Here is a 19219-nt window from a genome sequence, read left to right as displayed (position 1 = left end):
TCCGGCCACACACCTCCTGCTGTGCGGCCTGGTTCCTAACAGGCCACAGACGGGTACTGGTCCACGGCCTGGGGGTTGGGGACCCCTGCCTTAATGGATGGGAGGTAGAGAGGCAAGGCAGGGAAAGACTTCCAGGCAAGGGGAACAACTTGAGCTGTTCCAGCAGAGGCACTAAGGACATGGCTGGTGAGGCACCTAGAGCAGGGTGGGCTGTGAGGAGAGTGGAGCTGGGCCTGAACAGGAAGGCTGGGGCCAGATAGATGGCCAGTGGCCCTGGGTGGGTAAGCAGGAAGGGCCTCCTAGAGCAGAGATATGACTTTAAAAGATTGCTTTGGGAGGGAATTCCCTGGCAGTCCAGTGGTTTGAGGCTCCATGCTTCCACTGCAGGGGGCGCAGGTTCGTAGGGGGACTAGGATCCCACATGCCACATGGCCAAAAAAAGATTGTTCTGGGAACTGCATAGGCTGAAGGAGGAAAGACACTGGGGTGGGGGAATGGCCAGAGTGAACATCTAGTCCCAGGATGGAGTGGAGCAGGGTGAAGGGTATTCCAGGAGAAAGGGGATGGGTAGGACATGATGGATGTGCATGTGGGAGAGGGAAGAGAGAGGAGTCAGATGATTCTGAAAAACAGTAATGGGGACTCTGGAGAGCAATGAGGTGCCCAGCTTTACAGTTTGGAAGAGAGGCAGGGAAGTGGGTGGTCCCTGTCCCAAGGTGGATAATGGTTGGGCAAGAGGCCAGTTGGCTCAGAAAGGGAAATGTGGAGAAAGAAAAGGGACAGGTGCCTGGGACCCAGAGTGGGAGATATTAGCAAGGGCAAACTTTTGAAGGAACTGGTGGTCTTTAGCCCCAAGCAGAGACACTTCAGTGAGGTCTTGGTAACTGTGAGCTCTGGGCTGAGGACCCTAACTGAGGTGGGAGCAGTCACTTCCCTGAGGCAGCTTTTAGCTTCAACTTAAAAAGGAAAATATTTCCCCACTGTAGCCATCAGCCATGGGATGAACTGTCCCGGAGGGGAGGTAAGTCCAAGTCACAGGGGTGGCTGAATGCAGGGACTAGAATAAGAATTGGGCAGTATGAGTTCTGGTTCCTGCCTGGCCTGGGTTCACATCCCAGCTCAACCACTTCCTGGCTGTGTGAACCTTGAGTAAGTCAATTAAATGTTCTGAGTCTTTTTCCTCACGTGTGTAGTACGGGACTAACAGAAGCCTCTTATAGAATTACTGTATTAGATGAGATCACACATGTAAAATGCCCCAGCCTTAGCCTCACCCGAAGTAACCATTCAGGAGCACTGGTGACTGTGAGCATCCCCACAGCCAAGGACCACTGATACGTTTATGGAATCATCCAACAACGCTACGGAATGAGCACTGTGGTTACTCCCGTTTCACAGATAAGCAAACTGAGGCTCAGAGAAATTAAGGAAATTTATTACGGCCACTGAGGAATACCAGCATGGTTCTTGCAAGAGGGATCCTGAGCTAGACCACTGCTTTGCATCAGGTCCGCCCCATCCCCTGGCCACCGGCCCACGTCTCTGCCTCTCCCCGCAGGTATGTGTCGGCCCTGACCACGCCCGCGCGCCTCTCTCCCGTGGACTTCCATTACTCGCTGGCCACGCAGGTGCCGACTTTCGAGATCACGTCCCCCAACTCGGCGCACGCCGTGTCGCTGCCGCCGGCCGCGCCCATCAGCTACCGCCTGGCGGAGCAGCAGCCGCTCCTGCGGCACCCGGCGCCCCCCGGCCCCGGTCCAGGGCCCGGGACCGGTGCGGACATGCAGCGCAGCTACGACAGCTACTACTACCCCGCAGCGGGACCGGGGCCGCGGCGCGGGGCCTGCGCCCTAGGCGGCAGCCTGGGCAGTCTGCCCGCCAGCCCTTTCCGCATCCCCGAGGACGACGAGTACGAGACCACGCAGGAGTGCGCGCCCCCGCCGCCGCCGCCTCGGCCGCGCGCCCGCGGCGCGTCCCGTAGGACGTCTGCTGGACCCCGGCGCTGGCGCCGCTCGCGCCTCAACGGGCTGGCGGCGCAGCGCGCACGCGCGGCGCGGGACTCGCTGTCGCTGAGCAGCGGCTCGGGAGGCGGCTCGGCTTCCGCCTCGGACGACGAAGCGGACGACGCGGACGGGGCGCTGGCGGCCGAGAGCACGCCTTTCCTCGGCCTGCGTGCGGCGCACGACGCGCTGCGCTCGGACTCGCCGCCGCTCTGCCCGGCGGCCGACAGCAGGACTTACTACTCCCTGGACAGCCACAGCACGCGGGCCAGCAGCAGACACAGCCGCGGGCCGCCCCCGCGGGCCAAGCAGGACTCGGGGCCCCTCTAGGGCCCCCGCCGCCCCCTCCGCCTCGCCCGCCCCACTGTCTTTAAGGAGAACAGAGACCGCCGACTGGAGAGAGAAAGGAGGGAGAAAAAGAAATAAAAATATTTTTATTTTCTATAAAAGGAAAAAGGTATAACAAAATGTTTTATTTTCATTTTAGCAAAAATTGTCTTATAATACTAGCTAACGGCAAAGACGTTTTTATAGGGAAACTATTTATATGTGACATCCTGATTTACAGCTTCGGAAAAAAAAAAAGAAACAACAAAAAAAAAGAGAGATGGGCCAATTTTTTGACTCTTTAATAGAAACCTATATTGTGGTGCCTTTTGCTGTACGCTAATCTGGAGCTCCTGGAGAGAAGTCTAGGTTGCGGGGTGAGGGAATGTAGGATCCCAAGCTGGCTGGGGTCATGGGAGGTGGTGGTGAGAGAAAGCAGGAGAGAGGAGGCTGCGGGATTGGGTTCGGGTGGGCGTGAGGCTGGGGGGCCCCAACGAACGACATGAGGTCCGGAGTAGCTTTGCCCCAGTGCAAGATCTGGAGCCCTGGGCCCCCTGAGAGGGCGGGGATCCTAGGTTTGGAGCTAGAGTTGGGGGTCAGGTAACGTCCAGGGGGAGACTAAGGCCCAGCGACAGCAACCAGAATGGGGAGGGGGCCTCCCCGCTCCTCACAGCTGCTAAGGGAGGGGCGCACTGAGAAAGAGGTCTTCCCAACAGCCTCGGCCCTGGGAGGGGGCAGCTCTGCCAGGGCCCCAATGTTCGTGGCTCCTCCTCCCCTATGGCCTCCAGGAAGCCCCTCCGTCCTCTGCAGCACCTTCGTTTACAGGTCGTCTTTTCTATTTTATGCCTGCATGTCCTTTGCATTTCAGATTCTTTAGATTGGATGCATGGTCACGCTGGGACCGAGAAGAGCCACTCGACAGTGTATTTGATTCCCCTCTTAGCAATAAAGTAACACCATTTCCTTCTCACAGCCCAACTCCCAGCCTCTAGCCCACCCATGACTTCCACTCCCTCTCCAGCCCTGACCTCGCCACCCTCCAAAACTGGGTCCACTGCTAATTTGTCAAAAAGGTAATTGTTTAAAAAAAAAAAAAATCCTAAGCAAATGGGAAACCTGCCCCTTGAAATGTCCAAACACCTGACTGTTGACACTTGAACATTTTTATATTATAAATAAAATCAGAAATAACTAATGTTTGACTGCGTGTGCCTAGCCCCCAGGTGAGGAGGGAGACAGAGGATGAAGACCTGTGATAGAGATGGATGGATGTTGGTGTGGAGGTTGGAGAGGGCCAGAGCAGTACCTGGGAGAAGAGACCCTCCCTTCAATCTCCCTGCCTTCGACTCCCAGGACAGGCTCCAGCCCTCCTCCCTGTTCTAAGAACGTTCACAAGGTGTCCCCCAGCTCCCCACCCACCACCCCCTGCTGCTGGGGAACCTGGCCAAGGGGCTGACACAGATTACTCTGCTTCGAGCTCAGCCTCAGAGCCCTGGCCCAGTTCCTGCCCTGGAGCTACAGGGGCCAGAATGAGGCAAGAGTTTCTGGGCCTAGGTGGGTGAGGAGGGAAGGGTTGTGAGGTTGGCACTGAAGCAGCTGAGGCAAGATGACCCTTGGGGCCTCAGGCGTGTCACAGGCAATGTGTGGACATGAAAAGTGGCATAATGGGTACCCTCAGCTGCCAGGAGGACCACAGCTGCTGCAGCTTGTAAGCCCACAGGGTGTTGGGTTTTTTTATATCCCCTCAAAGCCAGGGCCTGTCTAAACTTGCAGTCCCTGATGAAGGGTACGTGATTTCAGGCATGGAGAAGGCAGATGGTGTCCAGGGTGAGCCTTTCCCCTCATTGATTAATGTTACTAAGCCAATGCCCATCACCAGGAACCATTAGGTTCCAACCAGACACAAAGGAGTCAGCTATCCAAAGAGCTCCCATGGTTGACGTGTGGGTGTGTGCACAAATGAGCCCGGAATATGTGTAGTCAGCTCAGAGACCTACACATGCGAAGGACAGAGAGGCTTAGGGTTGAAAGGGCTTAGGTATCAACAGGGCCTTAGTTCAAATTCCAGCTCTGCCCCTCACTAGCTGTGTGACTTCTCTAGGCTGCACTTGGCTCAGCTGGGAAATGGTGATGCTAATACCTACCTCAAAGGGTTGCTGTGGAGATTATATAGAGCGCCCAGGATTGCTTCTGGCACATGATAGATGTCTATTAATGGCTAATTTGATGATGATGATGACCATATCCTGTGCCTTGCATTCTTGAGTCACACAGAGAGTGGCAAAAACTGGATGAAAGGGAAGTGATGGAGAAAAGTAAAGAACTAGACACATATTCATGTGGGGATGCTGGGAGAAAAAGTACCTGTTACAAAGAAAAAAAGGAAATTAATGAACTAAATGCTACACAAACCTGCAAATCACTGACTTCTCTAGCCCCTGATGATCTCATCCAGATCCCTGTACCGGCTCTGAGTTTGCTATTGCCTCTAAAATTTTCTGAGAGCCAGTAATTCCTCTATGTGATTTATGATCTCTGTATGACCCTGAGTAATTCTGAATGACCTTTTGGTGAACCCATTGACCTTTTCATGACCCAGTTTATTGTCCTCATTTGACCCTTCTGAGGGCCTGAGTTGCTAATACCTTCTAAATTTTCACTCAGAAACCACTTCCATGACTCCAGTGAGCACACCGACCTCTATGTAACCCAAAGTAATTCTGGATGACCTCTTGGTGAACCTATTGACCTCTATGTGACCCCAAGTAATTCTGAATGACCTCTTGGTGAACCCACTGACCTCCTCATGACCCAGTTTAGTATCCTCATTTGACCCTTCTGAGGGCCCTAAGTTTTTACCTTCAAAATTTTTAGTCAGAAACCACCTCCATGACCCCCAGGGAGCCCGTCTACCTCTATGTAACCCCAAGTAATTCTGAATGGCCCCTTGATTAACTCATTGACTTTCACATGACCCCATTTGGTACCTTCATTATCTGCTCTGGATTCTAAGTTACCTGCTGAGAGTCTAAGGCCAGAACCTAATCAGTTTCCTTGACTCCCCATCATATCAGCCACCTATTCATTCACAGGTGTGAATGGAACCTAGGAGCAGGTGTGGCCAGAGAGGCCCCTTTTCTACTCACCTCTCAAATTCTGCCTTTGGGGTATCTTTAGTATGGCCTGTCAGGAAGAGGTATAGCCCTGTTAAGTGACTTTCCTGCTACTACCCTGTCCCCCAGGAGCACTTAGGACATTCGGGTGGCTTCCTGAGTCAGTCTTCCCCACTTCTCCAATTCTTTTTTCTTCTCTCTGCCAGGTCATTTTTGGCTTGTCTCCCCAGCCCTTCCAGAGTCCCAAATGGAAATGGTGACTGTCTGTCCCCCTCCCCACTAGACTGTGAGCCCCGTGTGGACAGGGATCTGGTCAATCCTTTTCTCACCACAGTATCCCCAGCACCCAGCACAGTGTGCAGCACTGTTCACCTTCACTGAATGAGAGGATGGAGGCTCAAGAGACGCTGTCCTCAAGGGTCGGCCCCCAGGAGTCCCTGAGCCCACGGACACTTCCCAGGACCACCAGGTGGCGCAAACCACTTATCACATCTCACCTGCAGTCCTCCAAGTCTCTGGATTTGGACAGTCCTGGAAAATGGACATATTAGGGGCAGAGGTTGTGGAGGGAATATGATGGTCCATTAGAATGCAGAAAAAAAAGAACTTTGCTTTAGATTTATTTTCAACTCATCTTTTTAAAATTTCTACTTTTGTGTATGTTTTATAATGTACATAATATTTTAGTACAGTAGTACACGTATATAATTTACAATAAATAATTATACAATTAAGAAAGTGAACTAAAAGTTTTTTTACTGATGGGAGGCACAGCTAGTGCTCAGGGAAGCACACGTGTCTGCAGCGGATGGAGCCTGCTCCTCTGCTTTCACTCACCCACCCTCATGAGGTAGAGGGTGGGAAGCTGACCCCAAACTCAAAGGACCTTTGAGACAGCGTGGAGAAAAAAGTACAGAGAGCTTTTTTATGTTGCCACATTGCTCTTTCAATTTCACTTAAATGAACATTTACTTCCACTCAGCAAAATGAAGGTGCCAGATGGTTTGGTTATAAAATACACTCAGCTGATCCAAATTAAATAACCTGGATTTAAATCACTACATCTCTCCACAGGCTCACAGGTCCCTTGTATCAAACGTCAGTGGGCTTGTAAACGTTGGCTGCTTAGTTGCAAGGTTGGCTTATTAACTAAATATGTTACCACTGAGGTCAAATTGCTGGCCAAACTACAGTAATCTATTTTAAAAATAGAAAGGATTTGCTCATCACAGCTGTATTGCAGGTGCCATCACCCCCACCACTGTCAGTCTGAGGATTGCAGGGTTTAAAGGATGCTAGTCTGTGATCATCACATGGAAAATTATTCTTCCCAGACATGTCCTTCACTAGCGTTTCTGAGTCACTAGAAGAGTACGAGAAATAGCAACCTAAAAAACAATCAACAACTTGTCATTCCACCTTTTCCCAAGACCAAGAATTAATGGCTTCCATAACCTTCCCCCACCAAACATCTTTGGGCTTGTTGACAAATGGCTATTTGCAAGGCAGAGTGTCTTTTATTCCTGTAGCAGTAGATCTGTACAAGAGGCCACCTCTGGAGCTCAGAGACCCGGCAGCACCAACATAAAGACCAAAATATAAACAGGGCCACGGTCCCATCCCACTCACACCCCAGGATGCCTGTGGGACAGACGGGGCAGCACACACACACACACTATTTATTCCAAAGCATTAACTGTAAGAGCAGTTTAAGTCACAGGTCAGCCGGAAGAGGGGGAAATAGGGTGAGAGGAGGTCATACTATCTCTACCTTCCCTCCCAGAGTGTCAGGGCCTCCAGGGGCCAGAGAGCAGCCCTCCTTGCTAACAAGTGCATTCTGAAATAGGCTTTTCCTACCTCTTATTTCATCCTCTAACTGATATCAGTTCCAAAACCATCTCTAAAGGGGTTCCTTATATATATATATATAATTCTTATATATATACATTTATGTCCATATAAAAGAAAGCAGTAGTGGCCTCGATGGATGGAAGATGAGGTGGACACACACTTGAGTGGAGAGAGCTTGGCACTGAGGGACAGGCCTGGGTCCTGGGTTATTGCCAGGTGAGGCAGGAGAATGGGGTGTGGTTCCCAAGGCTGCTGAGTGGAGGAGGAGAGGATAGTGCTGGTGGTCTGCAGACCTGCTGCTGGTCAACTCAGAGGAAGGAGGAGGAGAAAGGGTGGGAGTCCAAGCTGAGACCTGGGGTCAAGACCTGCCCTCGGAAACAAGGGAGATGAAGGGAGGAACTTGTGAGAAGAGGAGAGCCTGGGAAGTCAACCACCCTTCCCACTTCTTGAGATGGTGTCTAGAGCATGCACACAACTGGCCTAGAAAATGAGGCTCTGGGGTGAAGAGGGATGTGAGAGCCGGGGAGAGGGTCGGAGGCCCAGAGCAGCCCCAGGATGCCAGATCGACACCATGAATAGCATCTCCATCTCCTTGGCCCACAGGGCTCTCCACACTCCCCTGGCTGCCCAACAACTGCCTGGAGCTGATCCGAGTGGCCCCTGGCTGGAATTGTGCTCACTGACCCCTCTGGGGGCATTGCCTGCCTCTGGGACCTGCCCATCCATGCCAGCTAAGTATCAGGCCCAGTGTTATCCCTTGTGGCTTTGCTGCCAGTCACAGTTCCATGGCCCTGGCTGAGGGCAGGGCTCGAGTGTGTCTTGCGGAGAGAAGGGTCATCCCCCTCCAGGGTGGCCAGCCGGGCCTCAATCCGCTCCAGATCATCTGAGCCCACCTTGATTTTCACAGCCAGGAGGTGGATGTAGGTCTCATAACGGCTTTTCTGGGGAAAGGGCAGAGAAGGCCAAAAACAAAGTCAAAAGACAAACAACAAAATGAGAAAAAATGTATCTTATATAACAAAAGACTAATTCCCTTAATATTTAGAGAGCTCTCACACATCAATAAAAAGGAGATAAACAACCCAATAAAAATATTAGGCAAGGGACATGCACAGAAATTTCACTCATAATTTTTAAAAATCCAAATTAATTGGCAATGACTTATTGGATATGATACCAAAAGCACAAACAAGAGTGAAAATAGACAAATGGGATTTTATCAAAATTTAAAACTTCTCTGTATCAAAGGACAGTCAATAGAGTGAAAAGGCAATCTACAGAATGGGAAAAAAATATTTGCAAATCATACATCTGGTAAGGGTCTAGTATCCAGAATATTAAAGGGGAAAAAAAACCTCCTACAACTCAACAACAAAAACACAGCCCAATTTCAGGATGGGCAAAGGACTCCAATAGACATTTCTCCACAAAAGATATACTAATGACCAATAAGCACACAAAGGGATGCTCAACATTACTATTCATCAGGAAAATGCAGATCCAAACCACAATGAGATATCACCTCAAACACATTAAGATAACTACTATCAAAACAAAAACAAAACAGAAAGTAACAAGTGTGTTGGTAAGGATGTGGAAGAACTGGAACCCAAGTACACTATTGGTGGAATGTAAAACGGTACAGCTACCATGGAAAACAGTGCGGCTATTCCACAAAAAGTGAAAAATAATATTACCATGCAATTCAGCAATTCCACTTCTGGATATAAAAGTAGGACTGAAAGCAGGATCTCAAAGAAACATTTGCACACCCATGTACATGGCAGCATTATTCACGGTAGCCAAAAGATGGAAGCAACCCAAATGTCCATCAGTCGATGAAAGGACAGCCAAAACGTGGTACACAAATACAACAGAATAGTATTCAGCTTAAAAAGGAAGGAAATTCTAACATATGCTACAACACGGATGAACCTTGAGGACATTGTGCTGAGTGACACAGGTCAGTCACAAAAACATAAATTCTGTATGATTCCATTTATATGAAGTACCTAGAGAGTAGTCACATTCATAGAGACAGAAAGTAGAACTGCGGTTGTCAGGGGCTGAGGCTGGGAGGAGGGTGCTGAGGAGTCTTTGTTTAATAGTTATAGAGTTTCAGTTTGGGAAGGTGAAAAGGTTCTGGAGATTGGTTGCCCAAGAATGTGAACAGGCTTAACATTACTGAACTATATACTTTAAAATGATGATAAGATGATGTTAAGATGATCAATTTGATGTTGATCATCATATACTTTAAAATGATGATAAGATGATGTTAAGATGATCAATTTTTAAAAAAAAATTTAATCCAAATTAAAACAGCAATAAGACACCACTTGTTAAACCTATCAGATTAATGAAGATTATGTCCAGTGTTGGTGAGGGCCTGGAGAGAGAGGCACATTCATGAGCTATTAAAGGGGCTGTAAATTGGTAAACATTTGGGAGGGAGATTTGTCTGAGGCCTTGACTCTGAGCTTCAGGCCCTCACTGCAGTCCCAGAGGAGGCAGGGACTAAGGGTCACGAGACCCTGTTCTCACCCAGCTCTGCCACAGGAGCTGAAAGACCCTTCATTTGGGGCTTCATCTCCCCTACCCTTCATTCTCCCCACCACTCCCCACCACCCCCAGTTAAGCCAGGCAGGGGGTGAGAAAGACCAGGGCTCCGGAGCCACAGTCAATTCCCTGGGTTAGGATCCTGGCTCCTGCACTTCCTGTGTCACCTCAAGCACGTGATCCAACCTCTCCAAGCCTCAATGTCCCCATCTGTAAAATGGGGATAATAACAAAACCCACGTCACAGAGTTCATATGAGGATTAAATCAATCAATACAAAGGAAGTGAAGAGAATCACACCTGCCAATCAGTGTGGCTTTTTTTACATCACAGAGAGAGTGAAATTGAGAAGACTTCCGAAAGCTATAAAGTGTTACATTTTTCAAAAGGTCAGGATCTATCCTGGGAGCTCTGCTCTCTCCTCTGTGCTGCAGTAGAAAATCAGAGTGGAAATCTAGAGACTGAGAGGGGCGACTTCCCACCCTTCCTGCTCCAGGGGCTTCCTGACTTGGTCTCAGCCTCTCTTGTGTCTGTCCACCCCCCTGGTGCAGGTCGGCCCAAAATGGACAAGTGGTTCCTGCCTTCCTCCCCCAAGTCCACCCCACCATCCTTCACCCCACGGTGGGGCAGAACCAGGGGAGGGGTTAGAGACAAGATGGAAAGCAGGGAGAGCTCAGAAGGAAAGACCAAGGTGCTCTGCTTGATAAACCTATGTGAAAGAGGCACATGAGACACAAGGGGGGAAAGTCACGTGGAGAGGGCTTACGAGTTCTGTGGTTTGGTCGTAAAAACTTCCCGAGAAGCTGGGCCTATGGGGAAAGCGGAGATGAGGATGGGGCTTGGAGAAAGATGTAGAGGGGTGACAGGGGTCTCTGGTAGAACCCGTCTGGTGCCCTTTGAGAGACGTAAGTGAGGGCACAATTGTTTGTGCAGCTGGACTGTGCAGAGATTGGCCCACAGGAGACCACGGTCCACGACTACCTCAGGGGAGCCCCCAAAGCAGGAGCCCCTGGTCGGGGAACGATGTGGAAGGCAGGAGCCGGCCCCTTCCTCCTGCTCTAGCCCTGTCCTTCAAAACCCCTCCTTTGAAGGGCCCACCTCAAACGTGAGATAATGCTCCTTCAGCCGGTTCTCCTCAGCCTCCTTGGACTTGACACCCCGCTCGACCGGGTGACACCTGTGCTCAGCCAGCTCTGCAGTCACCTGCCTCAATTTATTCTCATGAGAACGCAGCTGCTCCTCCTGCAAAGACAAGTCATGGACTGTGAGGTCCCACTCTCAGGAGGTCACAGGGCTGTCCCACCAGGAGCTGCTTCACCAAAGGGAAACTGAGGCCTGGCCAGGGTCGTCAAATACACAGGGGCAGAGCCGGGTCTAGGCCCAAGGGAGCGTTCTGCCGCTGCCTTCCTTCCTCCCCTCCTGCCATTGGCATCAGCTCTCCTAGAGCCTCCCCAGCAGGCTCAGGAGATGAGAGACCCTCACACTGTGTGTGGACACAGACACTCCCTTACACAAACACGCAGTCACCCAGACACAGCCCCTGGCTCCTATGAACCCTCACATGCACACAAACCCACTGGACCAAGGGGCAGCCCGGCCTCGGCACCCCCTGGCTTCATACGATGCACACAGTCTCTCACATTCATGCCCGGACACGTCTGATGGCCACAGACCCAGGATCACACCCAAAGACACCGTCACTCACAGACAAGTGCACAGTACACCCCAGCCATCAAAGCACAGCCAGACCCCTTTGTGCCATGCAGGCACTGGGTTGCATGCATTTGTGTGTGTGTGTGTGTGTGTGTGTGCGTGCGCACACGCGCGCAGACACAAGTATGGTGTAGGTGTGGGTACACAACACGTGTGTATACACATAAACATGCGTGTGCTTGAATGGCATGTGTGCACGTGGGGGGAGTGTGCACCGCTTGCACAGCCCCAGGGGCTCTGGGGAGAAGACCCCGGACAAGGGCCCTGACAGGAAGGGAAGTATGGCGCTGCCCCTGCCCTCCACCTCACAAGTAGTGGCCCACCATTTATCCTCCCCTCTCAAAAAAAAACTCCGAAAAATGGAGTATTAATGAGTAGGAGTTTTTTAAGGATTACAAATAAAATATTTAAGGGTAGATGAGGGCAGCAAAAAAGCCCTGGATGAAGGGGCAGCCAAGTCTCACCTGTCGCTCGCTCCCTGTGACACACACATTCTCTCCCATTCGTCCCAGACACACATTATGCCCACAGACCACAACCACATCCACAGGACACACTGCCACTGGCACACCCAGGCCATTGGGTGGCGTGTGGCCTCAGTCTCCCCATCTGTAAACAGGGGTGGGGTGCGGTGTAGATGGAGGAGAATATCTACCCCTTCGGCTTGTCTCTTAGCCCAGGACCAGGCGCCAGATAGGCGCTGAGGTGAGGGCTGTTGAATGGGGGGCCTGGCACCGCAGAGGCAGCCTGGGGAGGCGGTGTTGTGATCCCAGGAGCTCGTACCTGGCAGAAGCGAGTGGTGCAGGAGGGCAGCAGGGGCCGACAGAACTTCTTCATGGAGCTGACAGCAGCTGGGAAGGCGGGCGCCGAGAAGATGGCAGCCACCAGGTTGATTCTAAGGATCCAGGACAGCATTTCTTCCTTGCTCCTGGGGACAGGACGGGAGGGGAGAGCACACTGGCTTCTCACAACAGGACTCCCTATCCCACACCCAGTGCCCAGTACCCAGAACCAGCCTGGCACAGAGAGGGCATGAAGACCTCCGTGTAAGTGGGCAAAGGAGTGAGGGAGGATGGCAGGATGGGGGCTGGATGGGCCTGGTCACATCTGTGCAGGGAGCTCCCCTTCTGTCCCAGCTCCCAGGCAAGACCTGGATTTTCATGTGAAAATAAAGCTGCCCAGCCAGGTTCAGAGCTAACAGCCTGGAGCTAATGAGTGTGAGACCAGCAGGGGACTGTTAGAGGCAGCTGGGCAACTGGTCCCCCCTACTCGGCCATCTCGTCCCTGCCCCACTACCTGGCCCGGCACGTCCACTCCTGTCCTGAGAGCTCACTTACAAGCCTCCCCCCTTTTAAGCTCATCTGACACACGAAACCCCAATCTCAAGTCACAGGAGGATGGAGTGCAGGGGAGTGGAAAGAAGGTCTTACGGAGAAACTGTAGGGTGAGTCTTTTGCACCCATCCCCCCGACTTTAAGTGGAGGATGATAAAGATCCCATCTGCCCTGTATTTAGGGACTTCAGTGCACATCAGAATCACCTAGAGGGCTTGTTAAAACACAATTGCTGGCCCATCCCCAGCGTTTTTCATTCAGGAGGTCTAAGGTGGGACCAGAGAAACTGCATTTCTAACAGGTTTTTCAGGCGATGCTGAGGGGACCACACTTGAGAACCAGTGCTCATGGGGAGGGACCCAAGCTGTTTACGGATACACTCACTCTCATGGCTGCTGTGCAGGGGAAGCTAAGGGCGCCTCCCCTGAGGTGGACGAGGCGAGGGGATGGGGTGGTCCTGAGCCCAGGGTGGGAGCGAGGGTGCTCCCACTCCTACTTACGGTGCCTGGAAGAGGAAGACCCTCCAGTCGGCTGTCTTCAGCTTCAGCACATTGGACTTCTTGCTGTAGTCGGAGGCCCTGGTGGCCAGAGCATGGTGCACACGAATGGCGTTCTTCAAGTCGCCCTCAGACAGGGCTTTGTCAGGCCTGTACTCATCCTGGACAGGCCAGGTAGGGGTTGGGCAAGCCTCTGTCATCACCAGGCTCTGGCTTACCGACCCGTACTTCCTCCACCCTCACTGTCCCTCCCTTTTGCTCTCCTTCTCTCTGTCCCTGTACATCCCACCATTATTCAAGCTGCTGCCACTCTGATGCCATGCCCACCCCAACAAGACTCACCAGGCACTCCTCCCCAGTTGGTCTCAGAAGCCTGAACAGGTCTTACACTGGGTATCCTCTGAACCCCTGAACATTCAAAAGACCCCTCCCTGAAACCACCAAAGCCCTTCGTGAGCCCAAGTAAGGCCTTTGATGGGGGAGGACTAAGAATCTGCCTAAGCCCTAGGTCCTGCCCGGGACCCTCTGGACACCATAAGGCAGGAGCTGAGCTGGCCCTTTCTGGGTAAGGACTCTGGGGTAGTCTCTCACCTTCTGCAGGTACAGAATGGTCCCTTTGAGCACCGCGTAGAATTTCTTCCAGCCACGCCTCCCACGGGGCGCTGGGGAGGGGGGCACGGGTAGTGTGGCCACAACCAACCACCCCGATATCTCTTCCCTTGTGTCCCCTACACGTCTGCCTGCATGGGCATTACCAGAGGAGTGGCCAAGGGGCTGTGGACCCCCTCTGGACTAGCATCCCTCCCCATGCCCCTTCCCCGCCTGACACCCACTCCTCTTGCCATCCATGTCGGCGTGAGTCTTCCGGGTCAGCACACCATGCTTGTAGGTGGTGGCGCTGAGAGCCTGTGGGACATCCAGGAAGGGGTTGCTACCATCCAGGATCCGTGTCACCTTCTTTGTGCCTGTCCCAAACTTGTCATCCACCAGCTCAGACAGTGATTTCCTCAGCTCGTCTTCATCACTAGGAAAGTACTAGGCCTGAGTACCACCTCCACGGAGGCCTCATCCCCACGTCAACATGCCCTCTCCCCACAAAACACTCCTTTGGAAGCCAGTCAGAGGTAAAGAGCAGAGATAAGGAGATTTCAGTTCCAGACCACAGGTCCAGACCTTTGTCCCCTCCCCTGAGTCTTCAATTCTGACATCTCTCCTCTGAGCTTTGATTTTTGGCCTCCAAGCTCCAATCTTCACCCTTGATCACAAAGCTGGAGACCTTACTATCTTCAGGCTTCCTTCCTTGTTTTCCTTCTCCTCTCTGAAAGCCCAGCCCCAGGGAGCAGTAATCTATGGCCAGCTTGCCCAAGCCCCAGGGACATGGTGAGGGAGGGAAGGTCAGTAGATGAGGCCTCTGAAGTCTAGGTTCCCCAGCCTAGGAGCCCTGGTATAAGAATGCCAGCTCTCCCCAGCTGGGTTGGGGTTCCTAACAATCCCTGCCTGGGACCTCTTCGTGGACCCAAAGACCCAGGCTGCCCTGGGCAGTACAGCAACTCCCCAGTGGAGTGGCAACTTTCCTCAGGAGGTTGTTAGTCTCCCCAGTCAGCAAGGTCACCACACCTCTTTCCAGAAGGCTGGGCACCTCCAGGTCTCACTGCCCTCACAGGGGAAGAAGTTAGGGGGCATTTACCTCTCCCCATTGGCAACAGCATCACCACCTCAACCTGGTCAGATTACTGGAGTTGTAAAGGGACTCATAGCTCATGCCTGCCTACCTCCCCGAGGGGAAAGAGCTCTCATCATTGGGAGTAGTGGCAATATCCCCTGAACAGAAAACCTGTTGTGAACATCATGAAACTAAACTCACAGTTCCATCTCTTCCATAGCTGTAAACATTGCACACTTTTTATCAAGACAGAAAATAAACCCAAAGGGGAACTCAACACCAGGAGCTGGCCAGCTGGCCATGGGGCACCGGGGCCCTGGGTGGGAGAAATCAGCACCATGGAGAGTAACCGGCGTGACTTCCCAGTACCCCCAGCCACTCCCCCTCCCCCCTCCCCGTAATTCAGTCTCCCCATACCTGTGCCCATGGGCACTACTCACATGGCCCATTCCAGCTTTTCATTCTTGATGGAGTTGTAAAGGGTCTGGAAGAGGGGGAAAAAAGAGAGAGAGTTCAATGAACAGTCAAAGAAATCTCCATCTAGCAATGTGGATGCAGTGAGGGAGCATCTTCTCAGCCAGTGGGACAAAGTAGCTGTTTGATTCACATTTATTGGATGGGTGAATAAATGGGGGGTGGGTGGGTGGATCCGTTTTTAGATGATTGGATAGACTTGAGGATGAGTGGGTGGATGGGTTGGTAGGTAGGTGAATGGGGAGGGAAATGGGTGAGTGGATATGGAGTGTATATAGGGGACTGTGTAGGAGTGTATGTGTGGGTGATGGGTGAATGGGTGGGTGTGTGGGCAGGTGAATGATTGAGTTGCAGGGTGGGTGGGTGGATGGGAGGATGGGTAGATGGGTGGATGAGTAGACAGGGAGTAGGTGGGTGAAGGGACTGGGATTATTTGATCTTACTTACAAAAACACTCTTAAGTGCTTCCTGACAGTGAAGAACATAATTATGGTAAGAACAGCAATGGAGGCAATGTTTATTTTTTGACCTCCGGACTCACTATTCAACTGCCCACCTGATATCATCAGGTCCCTCTAACTCACTGTCTAAAACTGAACTGATCATCTACCCCCCAGATACCTGCTCCTCTTCCTCCAAGGTGGAGAACTGACAGGGCTTGAAAGGCCAGAGTTCCACCTTGGGCTTCAGCCTCAAAAGAAAATTAGATTCCTGGTGATGTTGAAAGAATGAGTGGGCTTTTCCCTGTGGTAATGATAATGACGGTGGTGGTGAAGGTGGTAGTGGTGATAAAGGTGGTGGTGATGGTGGCGGCAGCTGTGACAATGGGTGGCAAGTTTGAGGATTACCATGACAGCAATAATGATAGTGGAGCACTAAAAACAAATCTCACAGAGCCTACCCCTCTGCCTAACTCAGGGAACACATAACAGTCACATGTTGAGCTGGATGGTCTCTACCTCTGTCCCAAAGTCATCACGACCCTGACCTCAGAATTAGGAATCTGGACCATCAGGATTTAGTGGGCAGAAACCTCTCTCCTCTCCACCCACCCTGGACACAGCTGGGGCCATGGGGACCCTTAGCAATTTATACCTTCAGCAGGTCTTTGGCAAAGTCTTGTCCGTCATTCAGCTGGTCCAAGTTGGCAATGAATTGCTGGCAGGACATCTTCTTGCCAATGTTCTGTAATGGAGAAATGGTTCTGCCTGAGAGTAGGGATGGTGGTTGGTGTGGTCCCCACACCCTGCCCTGCCCGGCCAGAAGGGATGAGGCAGCATCAAGGGCAGTAATGAAAAAAGACTGCCTGGATTTCCCTTTGTCTCCCAAGAGTTTACAAAACTCTTTTTCACATTCAAGATTCTATTTGATCCTCAAGCGTCATGAGAGGTCGGGGTTCTCCTCAAACCCGGATGAAGGAGTCAGGTTAGATGATGTATTGTAATAGCTGACATTTGCCGGGTGCCTAGCATGTTCCAGGTATTGTACTCAACATGCATTATCTTATTTCCTTCTCACAACAAAGAGAAGGTGAGGTGGGTGTTATTATTATCCCCACTTGACAGGTAAGGAAACTGAGGTGCAGGAAGGTGAAGTGACGTGCCCATGATCACACAGCAAGGAAGTAGAAGGGCTGAGTGTGTCTGACACCAAAGCCCATGCTCTCACCCGCTACTCCATGGTTAACTCTCCCAAGGTCACACAGCACCAGGACTTGAACCCAGGCCTCTTGGCTCCTGAGCAGAAGCTCTGTGTATTCCGTCACAACTGTCTCACCCTCTCACCTGTACAGAGGGGCGGCAAGACCTCCAAGAGGTAGGTGAAGTGAGGGAGAGTTTGGTCTTAAGAGAATCGAAAATCAATTTCCACCAACACACATGGGTACCCCACGCTGAGCTGCACTGGGACCAAGGGAGCCCAAGCAGATGGTTTCACTCCAGGAAGCACAAACAGACAAAGAGCTGGGAATGAGTGTACCCCAAAGTTCTGCCTTCGTTTTTTAACCAATGATTAGAAGAGGGGCTCCAGCCCTCCAAACCCAACACCTGATGTGCATACTTTCAGACCTGCAGTGTCCACATTTGAGGAAACGCTGGTGGCCCTTCACCTTTGAGAAGACAAAGACCCTTGAACACTAGATATTTACTGGTGTAGGATTTTGTGGATTTAGGTTTGCTATAAGGCAGTGGTTCCCAAGATTCACCTACAGATGGGAATAGGAATTCCCCCCAGGAAAGGATTTCATAATCAAATAAGTTTATATGTTTCAGAGTTTTTAATGTGCTTCTGTGTGTTAAGAGCCTCCAAGGAGAGGATTCCACGTACAGTGTCTCAAATTTATTGACCTTGGCACCATTTTAGCAAAGATTCTATTAACATCATGTGGGACATTCACACACCACAGAAAATAATTCAGAAAACAATGATAGAAAGCTTTATAAGTAGCTGGCAAGCAAGAATTTTCTATACCTTTCCCAAAGGGTTAAGGAGAAATGACCTATGTGTGCCTTAATATAGTATGTTTCATAAGTCTATGTGTATATTTTACATGTACATATATGTATTATGTATACATGTATATAGTCATTTATGTGTACATTCGTAATTGAGGAGTATGAGGGTAATGTTGATAATACTGCCTGAGTTCCACAAACACTGAACATTCCCCAGCCATCAGTCAGGGGTGCAAAATCAAAAAATAACCAGGCAAGATTTCCAATCCTAGTAATGACAGACTATCTTATTGCAGATGAACCTTCCCATCAGAAACAACTGCTGGTCAAAATATTAATAAAACGTCTATGTGAAGACACTGGAGAAATATAAGAGCAATGAGGACTTCAAGGCTAAAGGTCCTGCAAATAAGGGAAACATGAGGTGGTGAGGCTGACTAGGAGCAGCTTTCCTCTTTGAAGCATTTGTCAATTCTCAAGCAGCGGCCAAAAGGGTGAGCAACTGAGTGGTCAATAGGACAAGAGAACAAAAATTGGAATTCAGGGCCCACCAAGGACAAGGGGCCCTGGGAAACACTCTGGTCATACTTTAGCAAAACATCTGAAATTAAGAAAGGAAGGAAATTCTTCAGACAGAAGGAAAGTTATCTCAGATGGAAGCATGGAGAAGCAGAAAGGAATGACGAGCAACAAAAAGGGTGGCTAAGTCTAAATGAATATTGACTGTGCAAAATAACAATAATAACGTTTTCTGGGGAATAAAATATAGAAAGATATAATATTTAAAAGGATGATAACAGTAGTATGTAAGTTGAGAAGACAAATAAATTAAGTTGAGGCATTTTAAGGTTATTTCATTTCCCAGGATGTGGTAAAAAGTACTTTAATAAGTCAGGGATGCATACTGCAAACCACAAAAAGAATTCTGAAAGAATTCACAACTAACAAGCTAATAGGGGGAAATGGAATTCTAAAAAATACTTAAATAATCCAAAAGTAGGCAAGAAAGGAGGAAAAAAAAAGCAATATAGACCAGATGAGTCAAAGAGAAAACAAAGAGTAACCTGGTATGTTTGAACTCAAATATATAAGTAATTCATTAAATGGTACAATTAAAAGGCAAAGATGAATAGACACCTCTTAAATATAAAGGGACAGAAATCTTGGAAAAAGGATAGAAAAAAGATATACATGCAAGCACCAGCAAAAGAATTCCAGTATAACTACACTAATAA

The 19219-nt window shown here is 50.4% G+C and overlaps 2 protein-coding genes across 5 annotated transcripts in view; one reads left to right on the top strand and one right to left on the bottom strand.

Moving 5' to 3' along the window:
- The window catches only part of NRG2 (neuregulin 2), a 179458-nt gene extending 176234 nt beyond the window's left edge, over positions 1-3224 (top strand). For all 3 annotated transcript variants that reach the window (XM_079917260.1, XM_079917262.1, XM_079917261.1), the window contains 2 exons: positions 1559-2457; positions 3196-3224. In XM_079917260.1, the coding sequence (XP_079773386.1) occupies positions 1559-2330 (772 nt within the window). In that variant the 3' untranslated portion in view covers positions 2331-2457; positions 3196-3224. The remainder of the gene's footprint in view (positions 1-1558; positions 2458-3195) is intronic.
- Positions 3225-6207: 2983 nt separating this feature from the next.
- PSD2 (pleckstrin and Sec7 domain containing 2) overlaps positions 6208-19219 on the bottom strand; it is a 54609-nt gene continuing 41597 nt past the window's right edge. For both annotated transcript variants that reach the window (XM_079916460.1, XM_079916461.1), the window contains exons 9-16: positions 16627-16716; positions 15498-15541; positions 14228-14418; positions 13986-14056; positions 13398-13555; positions 12347-12491; positions 10949-11092; positions 6208-8232 (exon numbers count right to left, since the gene is read on the bottom strand). In XM_079916460.1, coding sequence (XP_079772586.1) covers positions 8023-8232; positions 10949-11092; positions 12347-12491; positions 13398-13555; positions 13986-14056; positions 14228-14418; positions 15498-15541; positions 16627-16716 — 1053 coding nt within the window. In that variant the 3' untranslated portion in view covers positions 6208-8022. The remainder of the gene's footprint in view (positions 8233-10948; positions 11093-12346; positions 12492-13397; positions 13556-13985; positions 14057-14227; positions 14419-15497; positions 15542-16626; positions 16717-19219) is intronic.

This window comes from Stenella coeruleoalba (assembly GCF_951394435.1).
Source record: "Stenella coeruleoalba genome assembly, chromosome: 3".
Classification (NCBI taxonomy): domain Eukaryota; kingdom Metazoa; phylum Chordata; class Mammalia; order Artiodactyla; family Delphinidae; genus Stenella; species Stenella coeruleoalba.
This window is presented reverse-complemented; position numbering and strand designations above follow the sequence as displayed.